Below are 17,743 nucleotides of genomic sequence, written 5' to 3' on the forward strand. Positions count from 1 at the left end.
TTTTTTTGAACAACTGTTCTAATAAAACATCATTTTTAAACTGATGGCGCCACCTACTAACCTCTGAACAACATGACACAGTTTCATGAAGCTTCGTCAGAATAAAACACACTGAAACATTAGGTATGCCAAAGATGCTAAGCTAACGTTACCGCCATCTCACCGCCAAAAAAGCGACACAAAATGAAGGACATCGTGGCCGATTCTCGGAGCGGGTCAAAGCTCAGACGTCATTATCGGATGACAGAGAGAGAGATATTTGGAAGTTGGTGCCCCCTAGATTTGCCGATAATGACGGTTGGAGAGTCTAGTGGTAATGTTGCCCCCTCTAGTTGTGTACCGTATTTTCCCCGCTATAAGGCTCACTTAAAAGCCTTTCAATTTCCCCAATAAACGACAGCGCGCCTTATAATCCGGTGCGCCTTATATATGAACATTTCCTGGTGGGTGACTTGTTTACAAACACTTTCACTACTCTGCGCCGACTGAGCCGACACGCCGTGGGCGGAATTACGTCATTGCGTCATCACGGGGTGGGATTACCCCATGGCGGACGTCTATGGAGTAAGATTACTGCCCACTGTTTGAGCGAGTGTGTCTTGGTTATTGTACACTCAAAATCACTGCTGTACGCTCAACCAGTCATACATGTGCGTTCAACATGTCATACACGCGCGCTCTAGCCGTCATACACGCGCTCAACTTCTCTGCTGCTCGCTCAACATTTGTCTGCTCACAACACCAGTCTCACGCGCTGCTGCTTGAAGTCTTTTAAACATCATTTGAACATCGTTACCATGGGAGTAAACAGAGTTGTCAGAACGCTTAATAAAGTTTGACTTTATCTGACTGTTTTGTTGACGTTCCCTTTAGCTCAGCTTTATCTAGTGGATGATAACACAACCCCAGTCAAGCATTTGACTGGATCTTTTATTCTATGCGCCTTATAATCCGGTGCAAACTATTTATGAAAACACTTCTAAAATAGGCCAGTCATTGAAGGTGCGCCTTATAATCCTAAGAGTGCGGAAAATACGGTATTTCATAACTGAGGTTTAAAATCAAAGCCTGTTTGAAGAGAAGAAGAAGAAAAAAGACGAAGAAAGAAGCAGGAAACGGATGTGGTGGTGACAAAAAGCAAACTTTATAAAGCAAGTGGACTTTTTTTTTTGTTTGTTTTTTGACAGCAGCTCTCATACGCTTACAAAAAACCTCACGCAGACACACCAGCCGAGTTACAGGGAGTGAAACAGATGCTTAAATAAACCTTAAGGTGCTTCAACCATCGATCCGGTGCGACCCCTAAACAAACATCACCGACGGTGAGGATATATAGATGCGTGACGACTGTCCTGGCGCCCGATGACGAATAAAATACTGCTCGTACAAAGTTCCCTTTTCGAGGCGCGGCGGTTACGCTCGCCAGGCGCTCGGACTAGCTTACGGTGCGCGGAGTAGCTGTGAAATGAACAAACGTGGAAATTAAAGTGCATCGAAAATGTCAAGGAAAGAAAAGTCTATTTGAAATGTTATTTGGTTCTTTAATCTAAAAGTCTTAAAGGGCCCGAAGATTTGTTTTTTTAACTTATATGTTACTTAAAACTGATTTTAAGAATCAAAACATTTAAATGTTTTATTGGCAAGAATCTGGAGATACAATACGATATATCGTGATACTGTAGTAACAAGTATATATTTGTAGTATTGTCCGAGTACTTGACTCTGGTGTTGCAGAATTTACAGACCGTGTCGAATACATCAGCTTTAAAAAGCGGCTGACCGTATCCTCTCATCCTCAGTCATAGCTGCGATTTCATAGTTCCTTTAGTTGTGGAGGATGTAATGACTGCCATCTAGCGGCCGGAAGTTTAATTGCAGCTCAGAAATATTCAAATGCTGTGAATATTTATCTGCGGGTTACTTGTAAAAAAAAAAAATTGAATTTTAAACTTTATTGAGCCGTTAAAGTACTATGGTTTTAAAAGAAACACAAACTTTAAACTATAAAACTAAATGTTATTGAAATTCAATTTTATTTTGCTGTTCATAAATTGTTCAACTCTATATAAAAACTATTTTTCCTTTTTTTTTTGATATTTCATGCCACCTTAAAGTATATCAAAGTACCTTTACATTATATTTCTTTAACAATGTACACCCAGAACCTTGCAGAAATATTTAGATACAGTAAAATAAATTCTTAACTTAACATCATAGTATAATTACACTGGTATTATTATGTCGTTCTGATAGTTTCCCATCATTTTAAGTTATTTTTCAGTGTCGAAAATAGTTCAAAATTCACATTTGGTCAAACATAGTGAAACAATGACGTCAGTAGGAGGCGCTCTCCATCTATGATTAATTAATTAATTTTTTTTATGAAACGAAACACCTTTTCACAAACACTATGAAGGAAAGAGCGCCATCTGGTGGAATGCAACGATAAGTCTGCATTTGCATTTCAGATTTCCTTTCTACTTTTAACGCCTTCAAACTTGAAAGGTTTTAAAATCGTGGTTATTTACAAGGAAGGACAAGTGCAGCTTGACATTTGACCACTTTTTAACCAGCAAGAAAGGCTAAAGGGAGATTGTTTTTCAGTCTTTAAACGATAATTGAATATTAAACCTGTTCTGTAGATGATTTTAAACTATAATAATGGACATAAAGTGAGTTAATCTTGAACGTTTGAGGGTTAAATTTAAATAGTCATGGATGGATTATTAGTATTTTTTAGATTTTTAAATCTACTGACCCTTTAAGAACCCTAAAGTAAATGTTTTCAAAGCCACTCTTAGAAAAAAAAACACATTTCTATGCTGGAGCAGCACAATAATGTTATTTTACCGACAAGACAAGTGCATCATAACGGCCGGACAAAATACTGTAGACCTGCCAAATAAAAACCTGCAGCTTTCCTCGAAGGGAAAAAAAGGTCCTCTAGGGTAGAAAAAAGGATAAAAAGCTGAGATTGATAAAAAACATTGTCTGGTAAAGGTGGCGAGTCAGAGCTGTGTGACGCCAACGTTACGAGTCTCGTCCGCAGGGACCCGTCGATGGGCTGGAGGTCGGAATCATTGCAGGAGCTTCACGTAGTTCCCCGGGAAGGTTCCGAACAACTTGCTCCGTCGAGAGGTTCCTTCACAAACACAGAAGGACCAGCGAGTTACTTGATGAAGAAGCATCTCTGTGGCGGCAGAGGAGCAGCAGCTGTGCGCCAATGACGCCATCTAGTGGTCAAAGCATCTCGCTACATAGGATTGAAACGTTCCAAAAAAAATTAAAAAAACAACGGAAAAAATAAAATGAATGGAAGTAGATGCTATTAGATTATTAAATATTATTCAAATGTTGATTTTTCTTTTTAAATTATAATATTTTGTAAGTTCATCCATCTATCCATCCATCTATCCATCTATCCATCCATCCATCCATCTATCCATCAATCTTTCTGTCTATCTATCCATCAATCTATCTATCCATCTATCTCTATGTATCCATCCATCTATATCTATCTCTATCTCTATCATCCATCTATCATCCGTCCGTCCATCCATCCATCCATCCATCCATCCATCCATACATCTATCTCTATCTATCCATCCATCCATCTCTTTCTCTAATCTATCCATCCATCTATCTCTTTCTCTATCTAGCCATCTATCTATCATCCATCCATCCATCCATCCATCCATCCATCCATCCATCCATCCATCCATCCATCCATCCATCCATCTATCTCTTTCTCTATCTAGCCATCTATCTATCATCCATCCATCCATCCATCTATCTCTTTCTCTATCTAGCCATCTATCTATCATCCATCCATCCATCCATCCTTCTATCCATCCATCCATCCATCCATCCATCCATCCATCCATCCATCCATCTATCTCTTTCTCTATCTAGCCATCTATCTATCATCCATCCATCCATCCATCTATCTCTTTCTCTATCTAGCCATCTATCTATCATCCATCCATCCATCCATCTCCATCCATCCATCCATCCATCCATCCATCCATCCATCCATCCATCCATCCATCCATCCATCATCCATCCATCCATCCATCCATCCATCCATCTATCTCTTTCTCTATCTAGCCATCTATCTATCTATCATCCATCCATCCATCCATCCATCCATCCATCCATCCATCCATCCATCCATCCATCCATCCATCCATCTATCCATCCATCCATCCATCCATCTATCTCTTTCTCTATCTAGCCATCTATCTATCATCCATCCATCCATCCATCCATCCATCCATCCATCCATCCATCCATCCATCCATCCATCCATCCTTCTATCCATCCATCCATCCATCCATCCATCCATCCACCTACTTTTAGATTCACAAGATTTAACTCTATGTCCGCAAAAAAAATGAATTAAATGATTCAATTAAAACTTATTTCGACCTGTAAACATATAAAATATTGAATTAAATTGTTCACAAAAATAATGAAATGCTTAAAAAACAACAACATTTCAAACATTCTAAATGTTTGTTTACAGTTCAACGCACCAACGAACCAGCCGTCGTCACATTTCTCCATCACGTCCACGACGTCTCCTTCTTTCAGCTCCAGCTCGTCCTCGTTCCTCGGCGTGTAGTTGTACAGAGCCTGGAAGCTGAAGACACCTAACTTTAACTGATGAATATGGTGTTTGTTGTTGACAATATAAGGTCTTTTAACTGGACTTATGTTCTCTTGGTGTCTTTTCTTCGTATAGTTTAGGCTCAAATCTCTGTCACTTGTTTCTTCTCCAACAAAGTGGATTAAAACAAAGACATTTTCTCTTTCTATCTTAAAGCAGCTGGGCAACAAAAATATACTATTTTTTTAATTTAATAACCTGGACAGTCAGTTAACATCCCTTGAACTTCAAAACAGAATTTTGTCTATTGTAGATATATATCATTTACAGTTGACAAAACATTTGCTATTTTTAAAAGAACATAGAAATATCAAAACTGTAAGTTTATCTTTACTCGGACAGTCAATAAACAACCCCTACATTTCCCAACTGAACTTTTTATACTTTGATTATATAATATATACTCAGAATAATTTTCTCTAGTGTATATTATATATTTATATATATATATACATATCTTTACATTATATAAAATATTTTTTTAGACTTAAACAAGAACTGGACAGTCAATAAACACAACTAAACTTTGATTTTTATATATCAGAATAATTTCTCAAGTACACATAGACATACGGTATTGTTATTTGTATGTACTTAAAAATATATATATATATATGTATATACAGTATATAATTATTTTTTTAAAGTACATTTTATATAAATAGGGAAATATATGGATAAACTATTGAATATATTTCATTAACTGGCCAGAAATGATGACAAATGTGTATAAAACAACAGAAATATTATTATGTTGCTATTAATTAATGGCTAATATAAGTATTACTATAAGAACATATACAATGTATGAGTTAAAAATAAAACTGTACTCTTCAGGATCAGAAACAAAAGAATAATAATAAAAAAAGATCAACTTACGGGTCTCCTCCACCGTGCAGTACATCTTGGACTAATCTCTGAAAAAAACAACAACAAAAGAAAATCATAATCAACAACTTTTAAATGAAATCTTCAAATCTACTTCAGTAATGAGTCATCAACAAAACTAATCTTCGTTGTGGCTTGTGTGGACATTTGGAAATCATCGAAATCAGGGCTGATGGACGACATGCCCGCGTACCCTTCGACCTCTAACTGGAGACAGATAGGACCGCCGGTAAAAGATGGGGCTACGCGGCGGTTTACCACCAACCACAGGATCCTGCTCGACAGTCAGAAGCAAAGTTCAGGGAGAGTTTTGGACAGAATGAGGTGCTGCGATCGTCTGGAGCTCACACTCACATGCTGCTACATCATCGCCTCTCAACATGCTGACGGCAGCGATCCACGTCAAGGCACCGCAACAGAACCAGACACCAGGTTTAGTAGACTTTTAGTTCCTCCTTAACTATGACATCATCTTTTTAGTAGTGATGCGTTGATGAAGCTTCATGAAACAATGTTGTTCAGAGGTCAGTAGGTGGCGCCATCCGTTTAAAAATGATGTTTAAATAGAACAGTTGTTCAAAACAAAAGGAAAATAGTGCAGAAACCGCCATCTAGTGGACTCTGAAGGTAATGACACTGTTTCATGAAGCTTCATCAGAACCATCACTACTTTATAAACCCGAATATCCTCGATTATAATATTTTTTAAGTATTTAATACGTAAAACAAAACATTTAATCTACATTTATAATTTCACATTTAAAGCATCATCTTTTACAATTAACTACTTAATTTTGATACAAATACAATCATTTTGTTATTGTACCTTCTGTTCAAGTTTCAAGATCTTTTATTTCCTCATTTTTTATTTATTATTCTACTCAAAATGAACTAATTTTGTAATATTTTATCGTATATATTTATGTTTTACTTTTTATTAAATTGAAAAGAATATTCTACACTTCAAAATGAATATTTTAATCATATTTTACAGCTCATTTATAATTAAATTATAATAATTATATTATTATATATACATAAAGTTTTATTTGTCTAAAATGATCTTGGCAGGAAGATGTTAAAATGTTTTTTTTTTATATCATTACAAATACGGCATTTAAAATATTTTATTCTATGTTAGTGTTGCAAAAAAATACATTTAATAATATGATAGGTGTTTTTTCTTATTATTATTACTTTATTTAAGTGTTTACATTTAGTTTTTGCTTTGACAATTAAACATAAATGACAAATTAATTGTAAATAAATAGGTGTGAACAGCTGCAGGCTATAAGAGAATGTTCTAAAGCATGGAGAGGATTAAACAACACCTTCATCCACACGAGTTAGACACGATCCATGTTAGCACAACCATCGCTTGCACATTCCAGCTTTACCTTCACCTTGGGAGATCTACAGCGTGGGGGAGGTTCGGCAGGGGGTGTGCTGCGCAGCGGGGGTGAGGAGGGCGGGAGAGCGTGGGCGGCGAGCTCTAATGGCTGGACCGAGCAAGACCGAGGAGGGGAGCCGGAGCGCCGAGAGTGCTGTGATGTAACCACTGCTGACGGGTCACAGGAAAAGAGGGGAGGCGGCGAGCTGGTCGGGGAGCGAGGGGGGGGCGGAGAGACCTGCAGTTTTCCGTAGTACAGGGCGGAGAAGGAAGAAGGGGGCGAGGGCGGGTCGGGCGAAGAGGATTGGGTGTTCTGAGGTAAAGGTCTACACCACGAGGGCGGATCAGGGAGATGCGAGGAAGCGAACTCGTCCTGCGGAGGCAACGACACACGTGAACGCCAGTCCTCGCCACAGACATCATCACGTGCAAGTCTCTGACCATCACGGAAAACATCTGGAATCCTGGCCCGACCTAAACCCTTCCTGTTAATAATCCCCATAAAAATGTGTCTAAATATCCCTTTCAACAACCCTCTGAACAGCTACCGTAATGCTTTGCCGCCCAGCCAACCTAACACAGCTGTCGATTACCTTTTTTCGTATAGCGACTTCGTCGTAGAAGTTAAATGCACGATTGTGTAGCTAAAAAAAAAAATCTGTCACTAAGTAGACTAGTGTGTAGAAAGGCATGATGGGAGTTTATTGGCACCGTACCACCCTCAGTTCTGTGGTTGTGTTGAGGCTCATCTGCTGCTCAAATAAATAGTTCGTAACGGTGAGAAGGAAGACAAGGATCTTTGCCATTCTTGACTGTAGCTTAAAACATTATATTTAATTTTCTTTACCGTGTTCAAAAATACAAACAAGACCGCAGGAGGTCGACCACCATATGACGAGGGAACGAAAACTGGCTCACGGATGGAAAAAAAAAGGCATTCGTTTATACTTTGATCTTTGGATTAAGTTAATAGTAGTGAAGCCTCACGAAGCAGTGTCATAGCCACTAGATGGCGGCGTTTTCAGACTGATGCTGCCCCCTGCTGACCAACCAAACAAAATGACACTGTTTCATGAAGCTTCACCAGCACATCGCTAGTTAAGAGAAAGTAGCTCAGTTTTAGTTCCTATGCCGCCCCATCCAACATATTTCCCGTCACGTCAACCGTAAACTCACGCCATGCTCTACCTGTGAACCGACTCTCCAGTTCAAATCTCTGCCAACCTCCTCTTCGTCCTCTACATCTTCATCCTCCTCTTCGATGAACAGCTCGCAGTGCATCGCCTCGACGGACAGCGGACTCTCAGAACCTTCTCCGTCCAGACTTTCGTTCGGATCCGTCGACCACCTGCTGTCTCTGAACCCACTGGCCGGGACGGCGAGAGCGTCTTTTGCTTCCGGATCTATTTGTTTGAACCGACACGGAGCGGTTTGGCCGAGTGAAGGTGGAGACGATCTCGGATCTTTACGTCCCGATCCGCCTAGAATCGCTGAGATAAGCTCGTCGTAAGGGTCTTTCACACGCAGTTCGATTGTGCTCAATTTCTTCTGCTCTGTGTGATTCTGTGGTGGTGGACTGTGGCGGGACCAGATCAGTTCTGGAATGGGGAACTTTTCCACATTCAACCCGAGTCTGGGATCAAACGAAGATTCCTGAGGCGAAGAGGTGGGAAAGGAATGAGGGGTTCTAGGGTGCACCGAAGGGAGGGCGGCTAGAGGTGATCTGTGGAGATGCACGGGCGAGAGTGTGAAGCTTCTCTCGGACGGCACGGGCGACGGCGCCACCTGGGAAGGGGTGAAGTCAACGGGAAGAGGTGGAGGTGAAGGTGGGACGGGGGTGCCGCAGAGGGAGCGCGGTGGGGTGACGGGGGCGGAGTCCATTGTGAGGGACAGCCACTCGTTGGTGACCACCTGCAGATCGGGTCTTCGCACGCGGGGGTGAGGGGAGGCGGAGGGGGGAGGCGGGTGGTAGAATGTCTCCATGGAGGTGAAGAAGAAGAAACAGAATATGACTTGTGATGTAAAGGTGAAGCCAAGGCTGGTAGATTCTTAAGCTAAAGACTGATCTTTAGACACAAGAACTAAAAACATCTTCTCCATCAATCTATTTTGAGCCTTAGAATTTGATTTAAAGTGCCACTGTGGAAGATTGAAAACATTGGTTCCTGGCTCCACCCAGTGTTAAAACAGTGTAATAGCAGAAAGTGATGACAACACAGATACAGTTGTCTGTGGGCACTCCATGTGTAACACACAACAAAGATCAACATGCTCCAAAAGATGGAGGGAATGTGGATGGAAAAAACACTATGTGATACCAAACATTAACCAAAGCACAACATTGTTGGAGACAGTGTGTCGTGACAATCGCACAGAATTTTGTTTTGGTCATTTACGACGATTAGAACGTGATGTCATTGATATATGGGAAGAGATTCTGGGCTACAGGTTTTCAAAGGATCCACGATATCTGTACCTTGGTCTATCTTGGACTGTTATAGATGAGAAAGATCTGTATCTCTTTTACCTCCTTACTATAGCATGAAAAAAAACAATTAAGACAAAATGGTTGAAAGGGTTTCGTTAAAAAAGGCCTTCCTTCTGGGAGTCCAGTGCTGTGGATGCTGTAACCCATAGTGACAGCCTGTAGAGGGCGGAGCACGAATTAAGTAGAAACCCATGGTTCTACGAATTCGTGTGACTCCCTCTACACCAAAAAAAGGGCAAAGGCGTCGCAGGTTTTGGATTCAACCAGTCAAGCACATATAGTTGAACCAACCAGGAAGACTTTAATCAGTTGATTGTCAATCAGGTGCTTCTTGTTTAACATTTTGGTTTTACACTTCTGGCCCAGCAGCTTACCTGAGTGTCAAATATGGCTATTTTGAGTCAGGTGAGGTTTTATATAGGAGCGGTCTACTGCCCCCCGCTGGGTGGTGAGTGCATTGATCTTTTTTAGCAAGAGGCTCAAGGGTAACCCACAGCGACCGCCTGTAGAGGATTCGTAGAACCACGGTTATGTATGTAACCTGGGGGGTTTTCCACATGTTTTACAAAAAGTCCTGAGTGGAAACCGAGTCAAACATTTGGGTCATGTAATTAACCAACCAACAATAGAACCCCATGTTAATAAGTTAAATAAACGAATGTTATCACATAACTAAAATGTGTTGACATGTGTGTGAAAACACGGAAAGTCCATCATTCTTACCTTGACAGGCGTAGAACTCGATGTCCTGCTTCCCTGGTAACTGTGTGGATCCAAGTGTTGAGCAGAACTCTTTCCCGGCGAGCGTTTCATGATGTCCACGTAGGAAACTGGGAAGATCCCCTGTTTGGTTGAGCCAGGGATTTTACCCTCGTACCAGTTCCCGTCCACCTGCCTGAGCACCACAACCCTCTCACCCTGGACACACACAGAAAAACAAAACAAACAATGTTAAGATTAAATATTGAAAACAATATAATATAAGTCTTTACTGAAGTATTAATAAACATTTAAAATGTAATAATCATAATCAGAAATTGGTCTTATTAAAATCACCGCTGTGAAAGATTGAACAAATTTGTTTGTGGCTGCCCCCAGTGTTGAAACAGTGTAATAGCAGAAACAAATATTATTAATTATAAACATTACAAATGTAATCACTTCAAATTACAGGGTTACAGTTTTTAAAATAGTGCGACTTGGCTCCCCCTAGTGTAGGTTTAGTGTCATTGAAAGGTCCTCATCATTGTTATGCTATTGTTTACACAATAGATACGGTTTATTATTATTATTATTTTTTATTATTTATCTCACAAAAGAAAGGTATAACATAGTAATAATGTAATAATAGCCTGAGTTCTACTACATTAGCGATGACTGTTTAAAACTAAACCCCTGGCTACAGAAAATAAGAAACGATGATAATAATTATGATGTCAAAAGGTTACATATTGTTGCTTTAACCCTTGTATCACAACACAAGGGATTCCTCAAACATTTTCTCTTTCGGGTCACCATGACCCAGAGATAACACAAGGGTTAAGCGGCTCAAAAAGTACATTAACAAATGACTATCAAGTGTTTTTCAGGGATTTGATCAGAGTTCTGTTGCAGAACTATTTACTTGGCCAACAAATGTGATGTTTTCTCTACTCTTGTCGCTTTTATTAAATTTAAGTTTCCTTATTTTGACTTTCTCTTATGACCCCCACGATGTACCTTTCTGAGGGACAGCTCCACGTTGGTGTCGGCGTTGAAGTTGTAGCGAGCGACGGCTTCGCCGATCTCTCTGACGTGCGCCGGCGGCGGAGGCCGCGACGGCTGCTGCTTCTCCAACGACGGCATCTTCTGTCAACGAGCGGCGAGAATTAGTGACGTGAGCCATGAGTTCGTGGGAATCTTGCCGCGACACGGACCTCGACGTACGATATGGGGAAGATCCCCACCCGCCCCCGGTGTTCTCCCTCATACCAGTTGTTGTCTATTTGCCGGATGATGTTCACAGCGTCGCCCTTCTTGAAACTGATTTCCCTGCAAAACAGTTGCTTGACATGAGGCGTTCAGGGTGAATCAGCTTTAATATGTCGGTGATTTACACGCATGCTTCTAAAGAACGAATTGAGGAAAACATCTTAATGTGAAGGTGTGGCTGTTGCTACAGCGACAAAAATGAGTGCATAAATATTTACTACAGTCATCTATATATCTATATTTTCCTCAGCACAGCTGATTTTAATCAGATGTTTCCTTTTGTGAAGAAATAGATTTGATTCTAATGAACTTTAAAACATGGCAGAATATTTTCTCCATGTTTTAAAATGATAATAATCATTATTATTATTCTGAAATGTTGATTTGGTTTAGAGCTGTAGACAGTAGTAAGTAATGGGGTGTTTATGAGGTTTCATGAAACCACTCGCTGCTCTTATATCTTTTGACTCTATGGAAATATATAGAAAATAACCATTATCTACTTTTGTTTTTTCAAACATTTAATTGTTTTTTAAAGAGTAATTTAGTTAAATTAGTTCTACATTGAAAAGTTGAGTTTCTTTTTGTTGGGATTTTTTAAGTCAATAAAAAAAATGTGAATATTTTCAAAATAAATTATTTATATCTCCACGTATTCTAATTCAAATAATTAAATATAAAATATGCTATATCGTTAGGTGGCACTTTTATACAAATATTTGATTTAAATTAAATCTAAAAATGTGAATATTTCAAAAAAATATATTTTTATCTCCACATATTCTAATTCAAATAATTAAAAATAAAATATGCTATATTGTGAGGTGGCACTATTATACAAATATTTTATTTAAATTAAATTTAAAAATGAATTAAAATATATATTTTTTAATAATTGGATTTAGAATATAAATCGACCAATGTAAAAAAACGTATTAATTATGAAAGTATTTTAATGTTTTTATTCAGTTATATAAAATAAAAGTCCAAACATTTAATATACAAATTGTTGGATTTAAATATTCCACAAAATGATTAAATAAACTATAAAAAAGAACATGTTCAACATTTTAAATGATTAATTTAAAGCAGTCAATATTCTGATGACTGATATAACTTCACCTTTTCCTCTGCTAACTTCTGGTAAGTTAAGTCAAAAACTGAGGTGACATTAAGTAAACATCAGTTTGAAATGGGCAAAGAAATATAAATGTAAAGAAAGTTTAAATTAAATGATATTAAAATCATCAAATTCAAACATGCGTCGCGATCTGTTGCTGGTCAGGCGCTCATGCTCGCTGCATGCCGAGCTTCTCTCTGATACTCACTTTGCCGTCTGTGCCTTAAAATCATAAATTGCTCTGGCCGGCTGCTTCTGATGAAGGAGAGAGAAGAGAATGAGTTGTGTCATCCGTTTGTGGGAGACCTGCGACGAAAGAGGGAGAGAGAGAGTGGCAGCAAGCATCGCTGGCCAAACAAAGTTCATTTCCACCTTCTCTACAGTGGCTAATAATAAGGGAGTTGAAAATTAAAAAGTTATAATAAATGGATTTAACATAAACAATAACAATAACATTAAAAAATCTCACCAACATAATTTATTTCTTCATTAATATGGTTTATCTTTCACTAATTCAAGGAGGTCGATGTAGTCCTCCTACAGTAGAACAATTGTAACACATTTAAAATGTGATAATTAAATATATATTCACAGACAAAATGTAGAAGCCGTTAACTAGCATCTACTTTCAGTTTTATTTGTCATCTAAAAACACTTATGAACAGAAACAAAACTGTTAATATACGCAAACCTATTTGAATATTACTTATATTAAGATGTTATTTTCTCCAAAGTAAAAATTCTCGACACTCGTTTGAGTCAAGTTTACTCCAAAAATGAACCTGTGAACTGGTGAAAATGAGCAAAACACTAACTGTATATGATTTATTTTTACTGTTTTAATCTGAAGGTTGTTCCGTAAACATAGGTTGACATTAATTGATCCTCAAAACTCTTCACTGGCTGCCAGTTTCTTTTAGGATCAACTTTAAAATTCTGGTTCTTACTTTCAGATCTATTCATGGTCAGGCTCCTCCTTACATCATTGATCTGATCCAGCCTTACACCCCAGCTCGGGCTCTGAGGTCTGTGGATCAGAATCTACTTATGGTTCCTGAACTTCAGGACCAGAGGAGAGAAATCCTTCCAGACTGTTGTTCCTAAGCTTTGGAACCATCTTCTTCTCTCTTTGCTCTTGATGGATCTACTGACTCCTTTAAGAAACATCTTAAAACATTTTTATTTGTTCAGGCTTTTCCTTGATTTTCCGGAACTCCTGTTGTGTTATCAGTATTATCTTGATCTTTAAAGTATATACTTTATTGAATATTGTTTTGATTGTTTAAGCGCTTTGTGACCCTGGTCTAGAAAAGCGCTATACAAATAAAAATGACTTACTTACTTACTTACTTAAACCAAAGGGCAACAAAGGTCGGCGACACCAGTTTTAGACCATTTATGTATTGTTACTTTAAGATGTATTGTGTCAATAAAAACGTTATAATCTAAGTGATCCTGCCACGTGTGACTATAGCGAAACATGCTAGCAGCGTTACCTCTCTGTCCGGCGTGGGTCTTCTGCTCTGAGGCGTGTGGCGCCCGTCCACGGTGGAATAGCTCCTGGAGACGTCCTGGTCTATGATCGGGAGAGAGAAGACCTATGAACAACTTTGATGAAGGTGAGCTGGCTGAAGACACTGAACCAACATGATGTGACGAACACAATAACATTCCACTGGGGAACAAAACAGATGATCTTGATGTAGAAGGTGAAGAAAATCCTCTGTTTTTATTCACTTTTTAAAGAAATAATAATCCAACTGCATATATGAATTAATTAAAAAATGATTTGATGTGATGCTTCTTAACCTCCAGGTTAAAATGCTAATTACCGGATTTCCCGCGCTATATTGCGCACTTAAAAGCCTTTAAATTTCTCAAAAAACGACAGTGCGCCTTATAATCCGGGGCGCCTTATATATGAACATAACCTGGTGGATGACTTGTTTACAAACACTTTCATGACTCTGCGCCTACTGAGCCGACACGCAGTGGGCGGGATTACGTCATTGTGTCATCATGGGGTGAGATTTAAGACGCAGGTCACATCATGAGTAATATTACTGCCACCGGTTTGAGCAAGTGTGTCTTGTTTGTTGTACACTCAAAATCACTCTGCTGTACGCTCAACCAGTCATACACGTGCGTTCAACATGTCATACACGCGCGCTCTAGCCGTCATAAACGTGCTCAACTTCACTGCTGCTCGCTCAACATTTGTCTGCTCACAACACCAGTCTCAAGCGCTGTTGCTTGCAGCCTTTTAAACATCATTTGAACATCGTTACCATGGGAGTGAACGTAGTTGTCAGAACGCTTAATAAAGTTTGACTTTATCTGACTGTTTTGCTGACATTCACTTTAGCACAGCCTTATCTAGTGGATTCATAACACAACCCCAGTCAAACATTTGTCTGTATCTTTTATTCTATGCGCCTTATAATCCGGTGCAAACTATTTATGAAAACACTTCTAAAATAGGCCAGTCATTGAAGGTGCGCCTTATAATCCAGAAAGAATTATGGAGCAGCATCAGATATTGGGATGATGAGGGTTCGGGGCAACACCAGGGCTTCATGACAACAACAAGGTGGTATGTAAAGAAATGGAGACGTATATCCATGAGAAGTAAAACATGCATCATCTCCACCTGAATAAAAGATCCCATTTCCATTCCCCTGCTCCTCATAATCGTTATTGTTGGCCGCGTCAGAATGACGTCCGTAACAGGCACTGATTGGCGACTGTAGTCGGGGTGACTGTGACTGCGGCGTGGAAGGCCCTCTGAACACTGGACTGCCATCTGGGTTTAATGATGTGAAAGAGTGACAGCAGCCCCGCCTCCCCCGTAATGAGGAGCTTCTTTCAGGCACATTTGGCAGCAGCTCAGCCAGTATTCTTCTCAGAATACTTTCGTCAGGCGGCCGGGTTCCTCTGTGGCCTCTTTCAGCTTGAATGTGCTCGTAAATGTCTCTCAATGCTGCGTCGAGGGCTTCGTAAATGGCCTGCTTGGACTTGGGTCTAACACTACGACCTGCACCATCATTGCTTCTCCGGGAGGTAGGTGGGGAGCCCTTTTTTCTGCGGAAAGGCACTGGACTGACCAGATAGGCCAGCTTGGACATCGGTTGCTGGATCTGCGAGACAGGATTTTGAGATCTCCTGTTTTGGTGGGGCTGTCCCTGGTGCTCTTGGCGCGCTCGTTCCCGCTCGTGGCGAAGCATGGTGGTAAAGCGGGTGTAAGTGGCAGGGCAGCGGCCTTTGCAGGTGCTGATAAGATGGCGGTGTTGGTAGCCCTGGCTGTGGCCAACACTTTGGTGACCACTCTGGTGGTGGTGGTGATGATGGTGGCGCTGGCGGAGGTGGTGATGGAGGGTGGTGGAATTGTAAAGGCTCTCAGAGGACGTGAGCGAGCAATGGTCAAAGTCGCTCTCGCTGCAAAATGAAGATCCTTCCACCTGGATGAAGTCGCTCAGGTCGGACGCGAAAGCATCTTGCTCGCTGTCCGAGTAGTCGGCGCCGGCTTGTGGCACTTGGGGAACAGGGGGAGGAGGAAGGCGTCCACGAACCGGATCGGGGCCGACTCTCGGCTGGCCCTCGGGAGGGCTCCTAGGTCGATGGAAATGATCCATGGACGGAGGTTCACTTCTACTGGCGCAGGCATCTTCTTCCAGCAGGGACTCGATTGAGAAGCGACGCTTGGGAAAATTTGGTGTGCCGGCACCGCCGCTGCTGGCACGGGACGAGGAATCTCCAGGGGTGGTGGTGCCAGAAGGAATCTCCCCATTGCCAAGATTCGGCAGGGATTTGGATTTCTTGATAAGGCGCTCATATTCAGAAATGCGGGTTGGCACCGACTCAGATGGAACCTCCACACGCCACGATGGTGTCCACGGAGAGAGAGGATGTCCATGTATATGGGGCTGTCGCTCCAGATCCAGGATGCGGGCGCGCACCGACCGGATCAGTTCCGACGGGATCAGCTGAGCTCGGTCTATCTGGTGCATCTTCCGATACAGCTGGAGAAAGCCCGGAGAATCATGCGCCCTTCGCCGGCGGATACAAGGCAGCGACTGATTAGAGTTGGCGTCGATAGAATTGGAAAGATTCTCGTCGCAGACCAGAGATCCGGCGCTCTCCGAGCGGGTGGCCTTGCATCTACCTGACCCGGGGTGACCCTCGTTGAGCAGGTCATCGCAACTCCGAGACCGAAGTTTGCCAGGAGCGGAATGCACCTCCTCCCTACCTCTCCACTTGTCAGTGTCGTTCGTTTGACTGTCACATGAGACGGACTGTCTAGAGGAGGAACTGTCCCCAAGTCCTTCGGTGCACAGTTCAGAGTCGGAGGGAACCGAGGGCAGATCTGGACCCGGAGTGGTCGAACTGTTGGAAAACATGATGCATGCGTCCCCACCTTAAAGTTGTCCCAAACAGAGCAGCGTGGTAAGAGAAGAGAAGGAGGAAAGTAGATTAAGCAGCAGAATCCAGCAAGAAAGATCAAGAATGGGAATCAGGGAATGAACTCAAGAGGGAAAAGAGCTTTGCCCGTCAAACTTGAAAAAGTGCCGCCCAAGAAACATAAAGGACCCAAAAAGAAAATGGAGGAATCATCTTATACGTTAAGATGAAACAAACACAGGAGAAGAACACAAAGAAAGAAAAGGGAGAAATTAAATTATATTAGGTTCATGAAGAAAATAAAAAGTGAGGTGTGCACATGTGTACCTTTGGCTTTGGAAGGGGACGATGGCGAAGAACGGATGACGGATTTCCTCAAGCTGCTGCTGGGTCTGTAGGTGTCCACTGGTTTGGGGGTTGGTACAGCTTGGTTTAGATTGGATTGAAGGTTCCCTTGGGAGTTTGAAGGCTCAGACTTCCTCCTCTTCCGGTAATCACTGGCAGCGCTGAGGGAGATAGAGGTCGAATCAAGCTCTAGTCCGGACCAACACTAGGGATGACACTTGGTACCATCATGCCACCGGTTCTGACCCGAAAACCCCAAATCTTAATTTAACATTTATATTAGCATGGACCAGTACTTGCCTGTTATAGTCTCTCACACATTAAACACACACACACACTAGACAAAGACACTTCAACACACATGCATGCACACATACTACCAACATGCAAACACATACTCACACATACACCAAAAACGTGAACATGCAGTAGCACACACAGAAGAAGGCACACAAACACACACATGCAGACACA

The 17,743-nt window shown here is 41.0% G+C and overlaps 1 protein-coding gene across 7 annotated transcripts in view; it reads right to left on the reverse strand.

Moving 5' to 3' along the window:
- Positions 1-1,122: 1,122 nt before the first annotated feature.
- sorbs2a (sorbin and SH3 domain containing 2a) overlaps positions 1,123-17,743 on the reverse strand; it is a 58,734-nt gene continuing 42,113 nt past the window's right edge. For 6 of the 7 annotated variants that reach the window (XM_087810444.1, XM_087810404.1, XM_087810424.1 and 3 more), the window contains 10 exons: positions 17,252-17,430; positions 15,177-16,940; positions 14,023-14,102; positions 12,735-12,832; positions 11,352-11,466; positions 11,155-11,283; positions 10,159-10,353; positions 5,549-5,586; positions 4,536-4,642; positions 1,123-3,142 (listed from right to left, as the gene is read on the reverse strand). In XM_087810444.1, the coding sequence (XP_087666570.1) occupies positions 3,078-3,142; positions 4,536-4,642; positions 5,549-5,586; positions 10,159-10,353; positions 11,155-11,283; positions 11,352-11,466; positions 12,735-12,832; positions 14,023-14,102; positions 15,177-16,940; positions 17,252-17,430 (2,770 nt within the window). In that variant the 3' untranslated portion in view covers positions 1,123-3,077. The remainder of the gene's footprint in view (positions 3,143-4,535; positions 4,643-5,548; positions 5,587-10,158; positions 10,354-11,154; positions 11,284-11,351; positions 11,467-12,734; positions 12,833-14,022; positions 14,103-15,176; positions 16,941-17,251; positions 17,431-17,743) is intronic. The other variant, XM_087810413.1, reaches the window with a different exon arrangement.

The sequence above is a fragment of the Callionymus lyra genome, chromosome 1 (assembly GCF_982586985.1).
Source record: "Callionymus lyra chromosome 1, fCalLyr1.hap1.1, whole genome shotgun sequence".
In the NCBI taxonomy this organism is placed as follows: domain Eukaryota; kingdom Metazoa; phylum Chordata; class Actinopteri; order Syngnathiformes; family Callionymidae; genus Callionymus; species Callionymus lyra.